This window comes from Poeciliopsis prolifica, unplaced genomic scaffold (genome assembly GCF_027474105.1).
Source record: "Poeciliopsis prolifica strain line A6 unplaced genomic scaffold, Auburn_PproV2 SCAFFOLD029, whole genome shotgun sequence".
Classification (NCBI taxonomy): domain Eukaryota; kingdom Metazoa; phylum Chordata; class Actinopteri; order Cyprinodontiformes; family Poeciliidae; genus Poeciliopsis; species Poeciliopsis prolifica.
In genome coordinates this window covers 445,938-463,431 of record NW_026562404.1, presented here as the reverse complement: position 1 = coordinate 463,431, position 17,494 = coordinate 445,938, and the positions used below count along the sequence as shown (strand labels likewise).

General features: G+C 41.8%; 1 protein-coding gene across 2 annotated transcripts; it reads right to left on the bottom strand.

Annotated features, from left to right (window-relative positions):
- Window positions 1-314: 314 nt before the first annotated feature.
- On the bottom strand, window positions 315-16,123 carry mbd6 (methyl-CpG binding domain protein 6). Of its 2 annotated transcripts, none has more exons than XM_055049728.1 (13): window positions 15,908-16,123; window positions 14,792-15,018; window positions 12,992-13,131; window positions 11,854-11,956; window positions 11,344-11,515; window positions 8,507-10,843; window positions 6,863-7,833; window positions 5,614-5,722; window positions 5,347-5,486; window positions 3,374-4,123; window positions 3,137-3,189; window positions 2,961-3,027; window positions 315-2,011 (listed from the first exon to the last, which is right to left on the bottom strand). In XM_055049728.1, exons 3-13 carry the CDS (start codon window positions 13,105-13,107, stop codon window positions 1,940-1,942), a joined length of 4,890 nt encoding a protein of 1,629 aa, XP_054905703.1. In that variant the 5' UTR covers window positions 13,108-13,131; window positions 14,792-15,018; window positions 15,908-16,123; the 3' UTR covers window positions 315-1,939. The 2 variants fall into 2 exon arrangements, with proteins under 2 accessions (XP_054905703.1, XP_054905705.1); XM_055049730.1 differs by lacking the exon at window positions 15,908-16,123 and adding an exon at window positions 15,550-15,719.
- Between the last annotated feature and the right edge of the window lie 1,371 nt (window positions 16,124-17,494).

The window sequence follows — 17,494 nt, the reverse complement described above, 5'->3', positions numbered from 1 at the left end:
CCATTTCATGATTGGGCTGGTCTACTAAATAAAAGCCTTGAGATTTTCTTAAGGTTCTTGGAGAAGCATGACAAATGCAAAAATGAAAGATATATAGATAACACAGCAATGTACTGTGATTTATAAATTGATTATTTACCAACAGTTAGCACCAATAATAGAACTGAAATTTATATCTAAAGTTAATATTTATCATTTTCCATAATCTGACTCAAAAGCAAAACGCCTCTCGAATTTATGGCACTCGTCAGTAACAGAAAAACAAAAACAAAACATTTTTTGTGTAAATAGTTTAATATTAAATAAAAAATGACTCCCATATAAAAAAAGAACGCTACAGTCCACAATTTAATCGTCTTTTTTTTTTCTTTCCTCTTTCTTTTTTTAAACATAGGTATTGAAAGCAAAGGGGGTAGAATGAGAAAAATAATTACAATTCCAAGAAAATTCACAATTGTTTTCTCTGGTGTTTCTCTGACAATATAAAATCAAACACATTAACTATACATATATACAAAATGTCCAAGTATAGAAATTGCATAATCTGCTTTTCTTTTCACTTTTCTTTTTATATATATTTTTTAAATACAGAGAGATGCCAAAACTCCTGGGGCAGGGCAGTGAGTGGAGGAGAGCTCAGAGAGTGATATGAGGAAACACAGGGAGGATAAACGCATCACTCCAAGTCCACAGTTACACACACAGACTCAACAGTTACACACACACACACACCATCACGCTCTGTCTTGTTACCCTTGCAAGCCACTTCTGCAATTTTAAAAAGACATACAGTACTTTCCACAACCTCAAAGTTTGTGCAAATGTTTAGATCCGTAATGGGTGGATGGGAGCGGGCCTTTGAAATACTCTCCATCGCACTGTAGCAACGTGTCATTTTAATATTACGTGAAATGCAACTAGAGTTGCCAAAAAGTCACAAAATGCACCTCAAGTATCATGAACTGTTCCAAGATTTGTTGTGGATTTGAGAAAAAAAAACCTCACAAATTCAGTCATTTCAGAAGGAAGTTAGAGACCCAGGCTTAGTAACTAAAAAAAAGAAGATTTAGAATAGTGTACAAAAGAATGTTAAATTGTGTCTCCATTAATTATGAGCAATTCTTACAAGTAATAAACAGTTCTAGCTAACGAATGGCTATGTTTTTGTTTTTTGTCTTTTTTTTTGGTGGTTGATGTAAACAAGCCAAAGAAACCCAAGCCACACCATTTCCTTAGCAACGTCGAATCGGAGTTCAAGAGGAAAGGGATTCATTTCATTCTCACCGCTTCTCAGCACTTCCTTCAAACCTTAAAAGAAGATGCTCTCTCAAATACAACCACCGCCTTTAAAAACACAACAGCTATGAGAGACTGGTTCTTCTATACTGATACCAAAACAAACACAACTGGGGCTCAGCAACAGCACGCACTCAAGCACACACACACACACACACACACACACACACACACACACACACACACACACGGAGACACACTTTCAACACAGAACATCATTCAAGTAGACAGGTTTTATCCTGACTCATAGTAACACACTGATAAGAAAACAGTACTCGTTGTTTTTCATTGATATAACACCAACCTAGTTGAAAGGTCTCTGATCACAAAGTCCAGACGTTGTTTTATGACTTAAGAGAAAATCTAGTGAAAAAACTATCCACAAAAATCTCCCCCTCCCTCCCACACAGTTTCAAAAAATAAATTCATCTGCCTATATCTTTCTCCTATGTGTTATTTTAAATAGTGGTTGCCACACTCAAGTTGACCCGACGACAGCATCCCGTTAGTGCAGTTGTTTTTTTGTTTCGGTTCGTCTCCTCTCCCACTGAAATGGTCGAAGCAGTGGTGACGACAGCAGAGATGGATGGGGTGTGTCGGGAGGCGCCTGGCCGCCGCTTTACTGCTGAATGTCTTCAACTAGTCACTGCCTCTGAGATCTGGTACCTCGTCTCCGCCTGCCGCGCACGGACCTGTCGGGTTTCAGGAGCGCCGCCTGGAACGGGAGAAAGCCTCACGTAAGCGCAACGTTCAACTCTTCACGTAACAAACTAATCCTGAGTGACGACACATCTTTCTTGTAAAAAAAATTTAAAATGCAGTTTTCCCAAATTCATTTATTCAAAGTTCTCAGTCCTTCACATGTTAAAAAAAACACACACACACACACAAAGAAAGGACACAAGGAAGGAAAGGAGAGGAAGATGTCAAAAGAAGGAAGAACGTCATTTAACAATGGGTTAAAAAAGGACAAATATTAACGGGAACTCGGATGTTCTTGCTCCAGGCAGAGACCTGGCTAAGTGGATTGGACTTAGTCTGGCTAAATCCAATCCACTTAGCCAGACTGGACCCGCATTCGTCTAAACAGCAAACATTTTCTCAACAACCAAAGTCAACAAGTCTTTTATTTCCATAGTATTTACACTTTTTAAATCAAAACTCAACCGAATTATGTACATAAAATATAATTTCTGGACTCCAACTGTGGGGATATTCAAATTATTTTCAAGAGTGTTTACAGAAATTTAAATGCGCTCCTCGTGGGAAGGAATGTAATTTCGTGTAAGGTTTTAAGGATGTATTTGAACAGCTCAAACAGCTTGAAGGATGTTTAAAAAGAAGAATTTATATTGACTGTAGATTTGCTCAAGTTGCCGCAAAGTCAAATGACTCAATAAAATTGTAAACTTTATATTACTATGAAAACTTTAGTGGGATCAATAGACAAGACATTTCAATGAGGGGAAGGTGGAAAAGCAACATGTGGAAGATGCTCTCTGCATTAAATTATATAAACACCTAATTTGTTCATTCTACTGTCTATGAGAATAAAAGACATCAAATAAGACATATTGGAAAGAATCTTACTTAACAACAAAATACAACTTATAAAAAACATGGTTGTTCTGATAAACAGTCTTAGAGGGGCAGGTGTGTCTTACTGTAGCCTTGGTTTCCTCTAGTGCTGTAGCATCCATGTCTCTGAAATCTTCTAACACGTTCTGAAGCCTAAGAAAGTAAGAAACGCAACAATTAAAGCTTACAGAGAGTAAGACTTATACTCCAAATATTTATTTAAAGCAGAAAAGTGTCCAGAGAGTGTCCAAGATGAACTTACGTTTGTTTTCTTTTCCTTCCTCGTCTGGCTCCACCTGCAGCCCCTGCTTGATCCTTGAAGCAGAACCACGGATTAAGATTACAACATTATTATGAATTCATATCTTGGTAGTAATTCTAATTAATCACAATACCTTGACCACCGTTTTTAAACTCCATATAAAAAATATTTTTAAAGCCACAGAAGTAAATAATTCAGAACATAAATTCTGTCTTAAGGCAGAAGACAAACGCTTACCATTCCCTGTCCAGTGAGCAGCAATGTCTCCGTTGTCTCTTCGCTGGGTCTCTCGCTGCGTCCGTCTCTGGGACTGAGGTATCCCGCGTGCGAACGTTGTCCCTGCCTGTCCACGCCCATCTCCACGAATGGACAAACTGCTGCTGCTGGACCAGTACAGTCCGTCTTCGCCTCCTCCAAGTATACGGGGTGCAAAGGTGGCTCTAGGTGGGTGTGTCCCTCTATGACTGGCTTCCTCTGGAGCCCGTCCTCTGTTGGCTTGGGCGTTCCCTGGGCCGGAGAATGAGCGGCAGCTTCCAAGCTGAGTCGTGATAAGTCCGGGTTGCGGAGCGAGCAAGCTCGCCGTGGGCTCAGGGAGACGGGGGCGCTTGCCTGGGGCAGAGTGGGGGCATTAGTGGACGAGCTCTGGTGCTCCAGGGGGAAAGAAACCGGCGGTAAGGCACAGAAGGGTGAAGTTGGGTCTGACGGCCCCAGCTGAGCCCCGTCTTCCTGCTCTTTAGCACTCACTTGAAGAAAAGAGGTATAAATGGTGTCCATGAAAGAGGTGTAAGGGTCAATGACGGACCTGCCCTCCGACCCCCTCTGAGCGGGCGGGGGGGATTCTTGAGCAGCAGGAGCCAGAGCCGAAACAGGACATGGCGATACTTCAGGAGCAATTTCGCTGGCTGGTAAACCTTCGTGTGCAGCTGATCTTTGAGATTCCTGCAAAGAGCCAGGCTTCTCCCCGTCTGAGGGAGGTGCAAGGTTCAGCTGGACAGGAAACAAACAACATGGTTAACAGCCAAAGGAGAAGAAGAGAGAAAGTCGAGGTGTAGCTTGAGAGGCGCTAAAGAGTGTCCAATCAGGAACTCAAAAATCTTTTTTTTTTTTTAAGTTCGTAAAGGCAACATACTAAAGGCTACCAAGCCTTGCGGAGAACAACACTCTTCAGTATGGAAGCTGCTAGTTAATTTTTGTGTTATTCAGTATTAATACTAGACAAAGTAGAGACAAAGCTATTGAAAAATAAAATGTTTTCTATGACATACTGAGACATGTCTGGTGTTAGTTTAGACTGTGAGAAAGAGCGAGACTTTCAGTAGGTAACAGGAAGGCAAAACAAAGTGCTGCAAGATTGCCCGGTTTGATCTTTGGGCTTTCAAGCTGAATTTTGGCACTGATGTCAGTCTGTAGACCAGCTACTTCACTCTTCCCAAACACTATACATTCAATTTTGTCCTTGTTTAAATATAGAAAACTGTGAGCCAACTACGACTTAGTATCTGAAAAGTAGTAAGAGTTCAATTGCTGTTGCTTTTTACTAGCAGATATATTTGCATGTTCTCTGTATAGCAGTGAAAGAACAGGCTCTGTGCTTGATCCAAGTCGCAGCAAACAGAGAAAAAAAACTAAGGGACCAACAATGAATCCTTGTGGGACTCCAGAGGTAAGAGAAGCAGTAGAGGTAGATAGGTGGCCAACCATTTCAGAGAACGATTTCCTGCTTGAATAACCTCACACTTAAGAAGAGGGCCCACATTCTCGAGGTCATGCATACATAGAGTGTAATGATAAAGACGTTTGGCTGCTGAACTGAATAAAGATTTAACCAAACCTGAGAAAAACTTTCTTTCTCTTAGAGGCTACATCTGTTTTCGATATATCCAGTCAGCAGTGATACTTTGCCAGATTTACTAAAACTTTACCTCAACTACAAGTCGGTTGGTTATGTTTAGATACCACTGTATTATAATTAAATGCAGGTCTAATTTACCAATTCTATGCAATTTACCATCTGCATTTTCTAAGCCAAGAAATCATGACTTGCTCTAAAGCCTGTCGGTTCACTGTCACGCGTTTACATTTTTATGCATGTGTTGCAAGAGGTCTGGTTTCAGTGTCATAAACGAGAGCAATGCTGCAACACAAGCAGCGATGCACTGACAAAACAAAAACATCCAATGTCAGAAGTCTAAATAACAGCAATAACCTACCTGGATGTTATTGAGTAAGTTGATTCCTCCATCAGGGCTCTGCAGCAAACCCAAAGCAGAAGCCTGAACTGGGGACAGAAGAATGGAACCCGCTCCGAGGCCGACCATGCTCTGGAGCCCGGCGATGCTGGGAACGTCTCCTGAAGAGACACAAAGGCACCGGGTTGCTCACATGTTGCTGAAAAAACTAGCTCTATGCTTCATGTTCGAATGTTAAACATCAAATAAAATACAAAACGAGAATTTGGAGGTTAGACACCAACTCACCTAACATAGATGGGTTAAGCAAAGTGGGAAGTAATTGTTGGAGGAGAGGATTATCTTTGCCTTGGAGAGAGACTGGGATGAGGGTGTCAACAGCTGCATCAGTGGGTACCTGCATAGCAGAGCATCGTACAGAACAAGATACACTTTCAACATCTTTAGGGAAAAAGACAACTATCGAAAGACTGAAAATCAGTTTGATTTCTATTAAGACGATTCTATAATAAATTCCAACAACTTCCATCCTAATTCATGAGGCAAAAACATTTTTGATCACTGATGATGGATAACATTTTGGAACAGATGTGGTGATTATAAAACAGTCACAGGAGTTAAACCAGATCTGAAAATGCAATATTTAAATACTTTTTAAAAAGATATTTAGACAAAAAGGTGGTGCCTGAAGTTACTATATGTCATTCAATACTTGATTTCTTTTTTACTATGATTCACCAGCATTGATGTATAAACATCCCACAAGCACTTTAACGCTGAAAATTAATCTAAAATGTTTTCATTTACATCTCTTGGAATCAAGAAATCGTAACAAAACTCATCTTATTCTTTTTTTAATTTCAATCTTAAAGAAAGAAAACAGATTTACAAATTTGAACGTAGACAATAACAGAGCAGTTAAGTAAATAAAATCCCAGGATTTTGAAGGTTAATGAGAATAGAGCTGAAATCCATCAATCATGATGAATCGATTATTGAAATAATGGTCAACAAATTTAGTAATCAATTAATTTCTAGCTGGAGTATACAGACTCTAAAACAGCCCATATGCTACAAAAACAACTTATTCAGAGCAGTAATTAAGCCAAAACCTAAATATGTATATAGTTAGTCATGCTATTAGTTTCAGTCATTGCATTTTAGACCATATTTGTTTTTGTATTTAAAAATGAAGAAATCAACTTCCAATATTAAAAAAAGGGTTATGTGGTTAAATGAAAGATCTTCATTACTCTGATTATTCCGATGAATCAGAATAATCAATAGATTAATCAGTAACTGAATGAATAGGTGAATGTATATATAGATTTACCTGATTTAATATTGTAAATATTACCATATCTATTTTTATATTGTACACATTTCCTACATTGTTTGTACTGATTGGAGCTGACTGTAATCTCATTGTATGTGTCAAACAATAAATTCATAAATTCCAATTTTAAATTAAAGGGTAGTTGCAGCCCTAATTGAGAATGAGCTGAGTAGAAAAAGGTAGTAGGAGGTCGAAGCCTACCTGAGGCTGGGCATGTTGGGTTTGCTGTGCAGGAGCTAACTGGGTGTTGGGAGGAGAGTGCAGCTCAGCAGAGCTCAGGGCAGCTGTGAGCAGAGCGGGGCTGAGGGGCAGGAAGGCTGCAGGAGGAGAAGGAAGAGTGGCAGGAAGGAGCAGAGACTGCAGAGCTTGGATAGGGTTCTCCGCTCCAGCGGTAAGAGGAAGAAGGCCATGAGTTATGTCTAACAGGCCTGAGGTCGGATCGAGGAGGCCGGACGTCTTATCGAGGCTGAGCCCCTCCAGAGTGGCGGGGATCTGTTGGGAGTGCTGAATCGGAACCTCCAAGCTGATCTGATTCAGGTGACCCAGCACCGACAGAGGCAACAAGGAGGCGGGCTGCTGCCCGACCAGAACAGAGGCCATGAGCAGGGCTTGAAGACTTGATCTCTCTGAAAGGTCCGGTTCCTGTCCTGCAGACGGCGCCGAGGCAGCGAGCGGGTTCAGCAGGCCCAGAAGGTTCAGCGGCAGCTCTCCTTGCCCGCTACTCAACAGGGGCAGCAAAGGAAACAAAGAGCTGTTGTTAACCTGCTGCTGCTGCTTCTGCTCTTGGTTTTGTTGCTGCGTTTCCTGCACCAGTAAATGCGGCTGCTCTGGTTGGTGCGCCTCGGCGAGGTTCGGTGGTGGCTGTGGCGTAACGGAGGCGGGATGTAACTGCGCATGTTGCCCTCCCAACCAGAGCCCCCCTAAGGGCAATGATGCCAGGACTGTGGAATCCAAGAGCGACGGTAAACCTCCTGTGGATGACAGCAGCTGAAGCAGCTGCTCCTGGTTCATGAAGGGAAAAGCTTCTGCCAGCGCTAACGGAGCCGCGGTCTCTCCCACACTGGATGAGCTGGCCGGACTGTGACTCCCCTCATGGGGCGCAGAGACACTGAAGGTGGGGTTGGTGGAGGCTGGGGGCGTCTTTGGATCTAAATGTTCATGTTCCACTTGTACTGTGGAGAAAACCCCAGCCAGAAGTATTAATTTTTATTAATTTTTATGAGTTAAAAAACAAGAAGAGGAATTTTAAAGACATCTTACACTGCAAAAACATTTTACCAAATAGGAGACTAGACCAAGTAGTTTTTGGTTTTATTGGTTTACTCCAATAAAACCATTTTTAAAAAGTTGTGCTTTATTATAAACTGAAAGAAAAATTAAACAAGATTTTTACGTTGGGAAAACACCACCATCTCTACAGTAAAAAATGGCAGAGGTAGCATGATGCTGAGGGGACACTTTTCTTCATCAGAAACATTTAAGCTGGTTTAAGTTGATGTTGAAACAGATGGACATGTCGCAAAACTGGATGAAAACCTATTAGAGACTGCAAAACATTTGTGATTAGGGAGGAGGTTCTTCTCCCAGCAGGACACTCCTAGACAAACAACTACGGGTATAATCAAAGGTTTAGATCAAAGCACAATAAAGTTTTAGAGTGGCCCAGTCAAAGTCCAGACAATCTATTACAACATTTATCATTTTGTGTCCACTTTGCACCAATGCGCAACATTGTTGCTCCCGTAAAATCCTCCAAAATACACAAAATGTTAGATTTGAAGGAACATTAACACTTCAACAATGCGCACTATATGAAAAACACACAGATTGAATATGTAACGTTACCTGCTGCAAGGTTTTCTGTGGAAGACGCGTCAGCATCGGCGGCGTGGTTGGAGGAGTCCCCCTCTGCGTGAGTCACAGCGGAGGACGCAGAGAAAAGAGCCAGGACGTGGTTACTGAGATCCAGGGGCTTCGGAGAAGAGGGTACTCCTGCTTCTGCATGACTCAGGTTCACTGATGTTAGTGGGCTGCTGCTCCCGGTCTCCACGGCGACGGCTCTATGAGGAGAGGCCGCGTACGAAGGCGCCTGGGAAAGCGTGTCTGATGTGGGAATGTGGCTGTCAGACGGCTGATCCGTGTCGGCGAGAGAGGAAGTCGTTCGCTGAGACGGGTCAGAGTTGCTCTGAAAAACTTCAATGGACTTACAAGGAGAGGCTCTTTGGAGAGGAGTTGATATAGTCGACTGTGGAAGAGAGTGGGACTGTAATATTACAGAAGAGGAGGGGGAAGGGGAAGAAAGTGGCAGCTGCACTAGGGGTAGGGGATTAGTGTTATCTGTTTGGCATACGAGCCGACCCTGTTGGGTTCTGGCATTAGAAGAAGGAGAAGGTGGGGACTGCCTCATGGTCGGTTCATTAGTGTGTCCACCACCTTCGGCAGGTCTAGGCGAAGCTGAGTGTGACGCAGTGGCCTGCGCGTTCTGAACGCTGAGCAGGTGTAACAAAGCGGACAGCGGTTGAGTTGGGGGGTCTATGCTAAGAGGCATGGGTGTGGGGGCGGTAGTGAAACTCCGAGTCTCGTTTGGCCGAGGAGACCTGGACAGATGTCCCGGAGGAGCAGAGAGTCTGGGATGATGGTTGTCCAACGTGGCTGTACTCTGATTTTGCACAACTGAGGTAGCGTAGGAGTGAGAGGAGGAGGAGGAGGGGAAGGATGTAGAAGAAGAGGAAAGGTTGATAACTGTAGCAGATGCGGCCTCGTCGGCTGCCGCTTTTCGGACTCCGTTGGCGAGTGGCGGCGTGTCTCTCAGTGCGCCGACTACTGTGGGGGATCGCCGCCGCCTCTTCCTATGCGACGCGCCGCGTTCTGCTGTCGGGGGAGGGTGGGGCAAGGAGGACACAAGGGACTGGGCTAGAGTTTGGGACGGGGGAAAGAGAACAGCAGAAGCTGCTGCGAGGGAGTGATGAGGAAGCCTAGCAGAAGCGATGGAAGAGGAAGCGATGCTGTTATGTAAAGTGCTGTTTGTTACCTTTTGTTGCTGTTGGGCCTCTTTCAACACATCCAGAGAGGAGTGCAAGTTCCCTGCGCTGCTGGACGCGTTTGAGCCCTGGGTGATCTGGTTGGCCAGCTGAGCCTTGGCCGCTGCGGAGAGCAGGGTACTGGCGGGGAACGAAACTGGGTGTGGCAGCTTGCCCTGATGGCTATAGTGGTGATTCAGCAGCGGTCCCAGATTCAAGTTAGAGGGCGCAGACTGACTCAAACCAAAACCTTTTGGTCCGGCGCCTTCGGCCGGAGTCACGGTGCCCTTGGTGGGTTTTGAAGAGACGGCATGAGGGTGACTGCTGCTTTGGTTGGCTGGCAAAGAAGGGTTAGCGGGGTTCAGGATGTGGTGGTTGTTAGTGCCGCTGTTGCCTGAGTTCTTAAACTGCTCCAAGATGTCTTCCAGCTTGTACTTGGGGAAGTGGGGGCTGGGAAGAGGGGATCCGCTGGGGACTGGGGAGTGCGGAGAGGAAGAGGCAGACTTCCTCCTGTGGGGTAAGTTATTTCCCATCAGACCTCCTCCTCCTGCTTCGGCCGGCGTGGAGCCTCCTCCATGCTCGGACGCAGAGGAAGGAGAGGCAGAAGGGTGGCGGGATCGCTGATGAGAAGGCAAACCCATGGGGTGCACCGAGGGAGAGAAGGAGTTAGATGGAGAAAGGGGAGTTGCAGGGTAATGAGTCTGTCCTCCTCTCGCTCCTCCAAGAGTAATAGGGGAAGAGGGAGGAGGCGATGACAGGTGACCTAACCAAGGAGAGCCAGGGGTCTCAGGGGTTTTGGGTGTTATTTGACCTTGACTGGTGTTTTGAGGCATGGGCGTGTGAGGTGACCTCTGGGCAGGGCTGTGTGGTGGAAACGAAGAGCTAGTGGAAGCAGTGGAGGCTGCTGGGAGAGGATGATGATGTCTTCTAAAAGCATCTAGGGGGTGATGACAGTTTGTGCCTGTATTCGGCACAGGGGAGGAACCATTGTAAGGGTAGATGAAGTGATGGGAGGATTTGGGGCTGGGGGAAGGGTTTGGGTGAAGGTTGTTGTGCCCCCGAGTTGGTACTGGATTGTGTTTTGAATAAAAAAGTCCACGCTCGTCCTCTTTGCGCTCTGAATGTTCCTTTTTTGGATCCCCGCTGTCCCCTCGAGTTACATCTGACAAAAAACACACAGAGTTTAAGTGTTGAAGTCAAACGTGAACAAGACTTCAGCGTTGTCAGTGATGAGTCTGAGCACTAGAAAAGCTGTCTAACTTCATGCTTGATACGGTCTCATTTCTAAAAGGAAAAGATCATTCAAGGACCATCACTCTCTCGTTTCTAAACAGATCAATTCCAGGTCAAGAATCTGTTAGTTGGTGTCTATAAGAGATATGCATGATCAAAAGCGCCACATCACTGGAAGAGTCATTCCCTGAATTCATGTTTCAGATATAGTAACAAATAGGGGAAGTTTTTTTGTACTTCTATAATTTTCCTACTATCCTTCAAAGTTTTGTTAGCTTTTTAATTCCATATTGGAAGAAAAACAATTTGTAGTTTTTTTATACAGAAAAAAAACCATCTGTCCCTGTGAGTCAAAACTTAGTAGGTTGGTCCGTCTCCTTAAAAAGGGAACTTGTCCCCGGTGTGATGTTCTAGGGCTTTAAAGTTTACCTGGATGATGAAAGTTGGCGAATGGAAGCTGTGAGGCTTGCATACTCCGACACAGAGCAGCCATCGCCACCACTTTCCTGCGGTGATTGCACAATTTGGTCATGTCCTGCTCTGCTTTACATGACGGCTGACTGTTCTGTTCCACTTTTACACCCACACTGAAGTTGAAAACCTACAAGATGAAAGGAGGATGAAATGATTAATAAGTTAAAGACAAACATCACGCATGGACTATGATCACAACTGAGGGCAGTATAACAGGCATTTTTCATTCCTGCTCAGAAAAATGTATTTTATTTTGCACTAGTCTGATAAATTGTAAGAAAATTAAAAAGGTCTTTGTGGTTCTTTTGCTTTATATGTAGATATAAATGTGTTGGCATTTTAAATACACACTCAGAGTTGAATGCAAAGAATCAAAAATCATCTTCAAAAGGCCAAAAGACCAGGAAAATTGCGAAACTTTCTTGCATTAGATGCATTCAACTGGCTCTAAAATAACAGTTCTACCTTATGAATGATGAGTGGGCACTCCAGACCACATTTGCAGGTACCATCAGTCAGCAGGTAGGCTTTGACCTCATCCAGTGTGGACAGGGTGGTGCCACTGGGACTACAGCGAGGAAGGCAAAGAATGTTAGTAATCAAAGAGAGACTGACTTGCGCTGAAGTTTTCTTTTAGCCCTATTTCAATTTTAGACTCAACGTGATTCCAGAATCAATGTAAATTATGTTAAGTTTACGGTGCCATTTTTGTGGTTTTTCTTGTAAATACTGCAAAGCAGAAAACAAGGAGGAAAGCAGCTCCAAAACAGGCAACATCAAGGAATTTGTTGACTGTACAGAGTCTCCACCATATTTTCCAAAAAACGTCTGGTCATATTTTTATTTTAGTGATAAAATGCATGAAGGAAAAGAAAGTTCAGCTAACAATAATTACCTGAAAACACAGAGACACGTTTTACAAGTCAAATTTAAAAAAAATTTACTACAAAAGTGAGGCAAGCTAGCATTAGCCTGCTACGCTAATTTCAAGATGCAGGTTTACAGAAGAGTTTGTAGATTTTTATTTGAAGTGTCTTAGAACATTAAAGGAGCTTTGTGAAACCTAGCTAACGCCATGCCGGAGCAGACTCCCCTGCAGGCAGAAATACCAACCACTGTCATAAAACACACAGGAGTGACAGACTGAGCCACGTTCAAGCGTCATCAGTGAGTCAGTACGGGACACAGCCACGGTAATGTGGAACCTATAACGGCAATAAAATTTAGTGGGAATATTTGGCTTGATTGTTAACTTAATGAATGAGAAACAGAAACAAATTTAGGTCTGTTCAAGGACTCAGAAACACAATAAAAACAGTTATTTATTTAGGAATGTGGGTTCAAAGAAACTGGAGAAAGTGACAGAAACATTGATACATGGTTTCTTTTGTAAAACTTCAACCATTCAAATTCCACCCAGCTTACAATAAGAAACAAAAGATAGTTTTTCAGAATAAATTACATACAAATCAATGACATTGCAGGCTCGCTGCATACAGTACAGATTTCCAGAGTCTGTTGGCAGAGTCTCAAAAATGTTGCCGTCCATCAATAAATAAGCAAAACTCTCCTGTTCTACATGTCTTCAAATGACCCAACGCACCTGACATAGGTCACCTGCCCTCTCTCCACTCTCCGGAGCCAGCCAATGGGGACATGTATTGCAGCAGCATGGACCGTATCCTTGTCTCTGCTGACGGTCTCACTGCCTCCCATCATTTTGTCGCTGCGTCCTGCCAGCACCTTGTAAAAGCAGTAAAGGGTTACAGCACGCTGTTAGACGAATGGCAGTTTAAACGGATGGAATTTTAAATGTTCTGAAATCAAATTAAACTAAAAACTTTAGGAATTTGTAAATTTAAAGTCACATGAGTTTGAAACATTGTTGACAGATTCATTCTCTTATTCGTTTATTTCACTTTTACTTCAGAACATTGTAGGCCAGAAGTACCTGGCCTTCAGAACCAGTTACTCAATTAAACAAGAATCAATTGTTTAATTGACTCTTTAAACAATTCAATTCAAACTCATTTTGATGTTTTACAGTCATTAGAAATAACGCCATGGCTGAACCATGTTAAATTTTATATACATCTGACGTCATTTCATACGTACAAGTAAATACATTTCAACAACATTCCCAAAACAAACACTAGAGGTGTAAACTAGAGGTGCAAGTCTTTTCACTATTTTCATTTCACACACAACTTTTAAGAGCACAAAATTAAGCTGTCTACTGCGGCATTTTTTGTGCTGACCAAACGTCTATTCATAGCAGTCAGCTCAAAATGTTGTGCTTCCTGAAACCACAAAAGTCATTTTCTGCTTTCTACACCTCTGAAATTTTGTTTTGTGGCTCCAATTGGAAATATGTACAAACAGGAAGTCACATAGAGCCATCTCGGCGCATCTGTGGAGCTAATTTTTTATGGTTCATAAAAGTCAAATGAAAATCAGAACTAAATTAAATGGAAAGGCTGTAACAAAGTTTCAAGAAGATACAATAAAGTTAGAATGTGATTATTTTTGAAAATATTAAACTAGCTCCATAGGTTAAGTATAAAGGTAAACTAAGGTTATAAACTGTTCTGATTTCAACACCACTGAAATGTCAAAAGGAAAAGATTTTGCCCATCTGTGAGGAGTACAGATCAAACCTAGCAATGCCCCTCCCCAGCTGTTGCTGTGCACTGATGGCTGAAAGACAACTAGCAGACTTTGGATGCGGAAGAGAGAAGGACAACACTTTTAAAACTACAGCTGGTACTCTACAAGCAGCAAGTCTATTAAGCATTCAACAGCAGGCTGGTTATTCAAGCGCCCTAATTAACCTGCAAATAAGGAGCAGAACAGCAAGGAAGTGTAATGTTCAATCCCATAAGCACATTTACAGAAAAAACTTTTATGCATTGCATGTTTCTTCTGTATCCTATGCCAGAAGATAATCATATTCAAATGTGGAGTGACATTTTAGAAGCAGTGTGTTGCTTTTCAGTTTTAAAGAAAGCAGTTAGAATATGCTCTACATTATTTTAATTAAGTGTAACCGTGTTATTTTTACACAAGGCTAAAGTATCTCAAGAAACTCATCCCTGACTATGCCCAGTCAGGTGGACTGTAAATACAAACAGCACAAAAGTATGCACACTTCTGTAGTTTTATATCAGTTTCCACACACCCAAAAAAAAAGCATTTAATTCCAACATTTAATTATTTGCTTATGGTTTTCCAAGAAGTACAGTCTTTCTTAAAAACAGTCCTGATTGAGCAGAACTCACTGTGTTCCCTATTTAGTGGGTGTGGCCACACCAAAGAAAACATACAGATTTTACACAAATGACAGTAAACTATTTATTAAAAACTGCAAGACAAATAAAGAAGAGAATAATAAGATGCTCAATACCTTGTCATCTTCGGGAAGCCAGGATCTATTTTGGCTAAGGTATCCGTTGTCCAATGTACATGCTGGTGGGTGAGAAGCATTCACTCTGCCCGTAAAACCTGACTTGTCCAAAACAACTGGAATTTCCACCACTGTGAGGCTGATCCTTAACTTTTGGGTTGTTTCCAACAAATCAGTCTGTTCAACTCACATCAGAGTTTTTGGGTCTTAGGAGGAAGAAGAAGAGCCTGCAAAGAAAGGTGGAGGTGGATTATGTAATCAGGCAGGGGGGAGGGGGCAAAATAAATGGTGCAGTAAATATTTTCTCGTTCAGCGTTGGCTGAAAAATGATTATATCTCATTTACTGAACTTGTACAAGTTTAGGTCGAGCTGTGGCTATTTTGAAGTATGAGGGCGTGTTTTGCTAGGCCTTTAGTTTATTGAATGGTTGCCTACAGTGCGAACATTTGCCTTACCAACAACAAACTTAAACGACAAGACAAAACCCGGCACGAAGGCTAAACTTTACCTGAATTCGCACTATGTCTGCACATAAATTTGTAATACTGCAGTAAATGCATAGCAGCTAGCGTGTGAGCTAACGGCTAAGCTAACAGGCTAAATCCACTTCTGTTGTCGTGACAGCTGTCAGGAGCACAAAACACTCCCGATGCGTAACTCCTGCGTCTTAGCTACGGATACATGAACTGACCAGCTTAAAAAAACTGCCTCACAATAAAAATAAGAATAATTTGGACATCGTTTTACACTTACTTACAGGCATCTGTCCGCTAACGTCAATATTTACTGAACATTTGTTTGCTTCACGCTGTGCGTGGCCAAGTTTTGAAGTCTTCGCTCTTTTTGGGCTCAAATTAAGACTTAGCCAGTTAGCCACGGAACTGGAGAGAGTATGTTTCGAAAACGATTAATACTTTATTAAATAATTGTACATTTAGATGGTTATATAACCCAAACCACGTATTCGCGCGGTGAATCAGCTCTCAGGGTTTAGTCAGCCAGTCCGACTTAAAAAAAAACAAAAAAAAAAAAACAAAGGGCAATAACGGTTCATTTTACTGCGCCTAACGCTCCCTGCTAAGGCTAGCTGGAGGAGCTAACAGAGTGAAATTTACTTGTTTCTGGAGTGTCCCAGCAAGACAGAGGGATGTCCCGCGCCCGCTCCACAGCTATAAGATCCGTACTTTGGTCTCTCCTCCTGCTAATTCTCGGTGCATTCAACCCTATTTCGACAAAACATAACGACCCATGTAATCCCCAATTCACAGTTATCCACTGTGTTTTTTTTTTCTTACAAATTCCGAGCAAAAATAATGGAGTTTTCTTTTGAGCATGCGCATTCAGTGCTCCAGGAATATTGTACCCAACATGCAACGGGACCTTTGTAGTGTTGCGAACAGTGATGTGAATTGTGGCTCTGTTCTGAGATCCGAATCAGTTGGCTCAGTTCATCAAAGAGAACCGGCTCTTTCGGCTCCTGAACAGCGTTTCGCTCATTGTGTCGCTTTTGAGTTTCCTCAGAACTTTCATTGAAGAAGAGAAGAAGAAGAAGATTTTACCAAAATATTTATTATTCAAATAAATTAACAATAAATACTCAAGTCAAGGCTACTAAAAACACAATAAATATTTACATTAACAGCTTACTATATTTTTAAATCTCCCTGGTCAAAATGTTGCACAACACATTATTAAAACTCCCACAGTTGTAAAAAAAAAAAAAAAATTCAAATTCCCGGTGGCTCTGTGGAAACAAAACTGCAACCTCGACCTGGCTTTGATGTTAACCTTTCACAGAGCCACTGCATCAAGTTGAGCTCCAACAGAACAAGAAGAAGAAGAAGAAGAAAAAAAAAAAGCTTTACCCTTATTGAATACATTTTTTTGATGCCTTAGGCATCAAAAAAATGCCAATGGCATCAAAGAAGAATAAATAGTCGGCATCAAAGAAGAATAAATACAAATTAATTGGACGCATTATAGAAGAATTCACAAAATATACGAACATTTAGATTTGGACACATATTCGACCAGAATCTTTTAACATAAACATGAAGTGATGCCAAAGTCAATTATTAGTTTCTTCTTAATGCAATATTCTGAAAGCACACTAAAGCTATGATTTATTGGGTAATATTTGTGTGTTACATGAGATTTCTTCCACTTGTGTATTTTTCACTATTTCCTTTGTTCACTGAGGGTTGGCATATGTAAGTTTTTTTGTTTGTTTGTTTGTTTGTTTGTTTTTTTGGTCAAACGCTCTAAGATTATATTGGCTTATTAAGATTTGAGTGGAAGCCAATCTTTCCCACTTTGAAAGTGTTTAAAGAGCGTGTTAAAACTTCTAAACTGGCCGCGTTAAAATATTATCTTATCAGAAATTGAATATCTAACTAGATAATTTTTTTTTGTATTACACAGAAGTGTAAAGATGGTTGAAAAACACTATTTATTTTATTAGTTCAAATTTATTTGATCAGGTGCAAGATATTGCTACATATAAAAGAAACCGTTCCGTCTTTGAGGCTAACCCTCAGGTCTAGTCCGCAGTGAGGCTTTTACAAATAGGTTTTGCATTTCATTGCTGTCAATTAGCGCAATGAAATTACTAACCTTGTGGGAATAGCTAAACTCACTAAGACAGCTTTGGTCAAATTCAAGAACAGCAAATTGTCTTTAAATCACTGTGGGACTCCCAACCT

Excerpts from the sequence above, each read along its gene's own strand:
- mbd6 (XM_055049728.1), bottom strand. The coding sequence starts at position 13,107 with ATGATGGGAGGCAGTGAGACCGTCAGCAGAGACAAGGATACGGTCCAT. Across the intron at positions 11,516-11,853 it reads GCCCACTCATCATTCATAAG|GTTTTCAACTTCAGTGTGGG; the intron begins GTAGAACTGTTA and ends TTCATCTTGTAG. Across the intron at positions 10,844-11,343 it reads CGCCAACTTTCATCATCCAG|ATGTAACTCGAGGGGACAGC; the intron begins GTAAACTTTAAA and ends GTTTTTTGTCAG.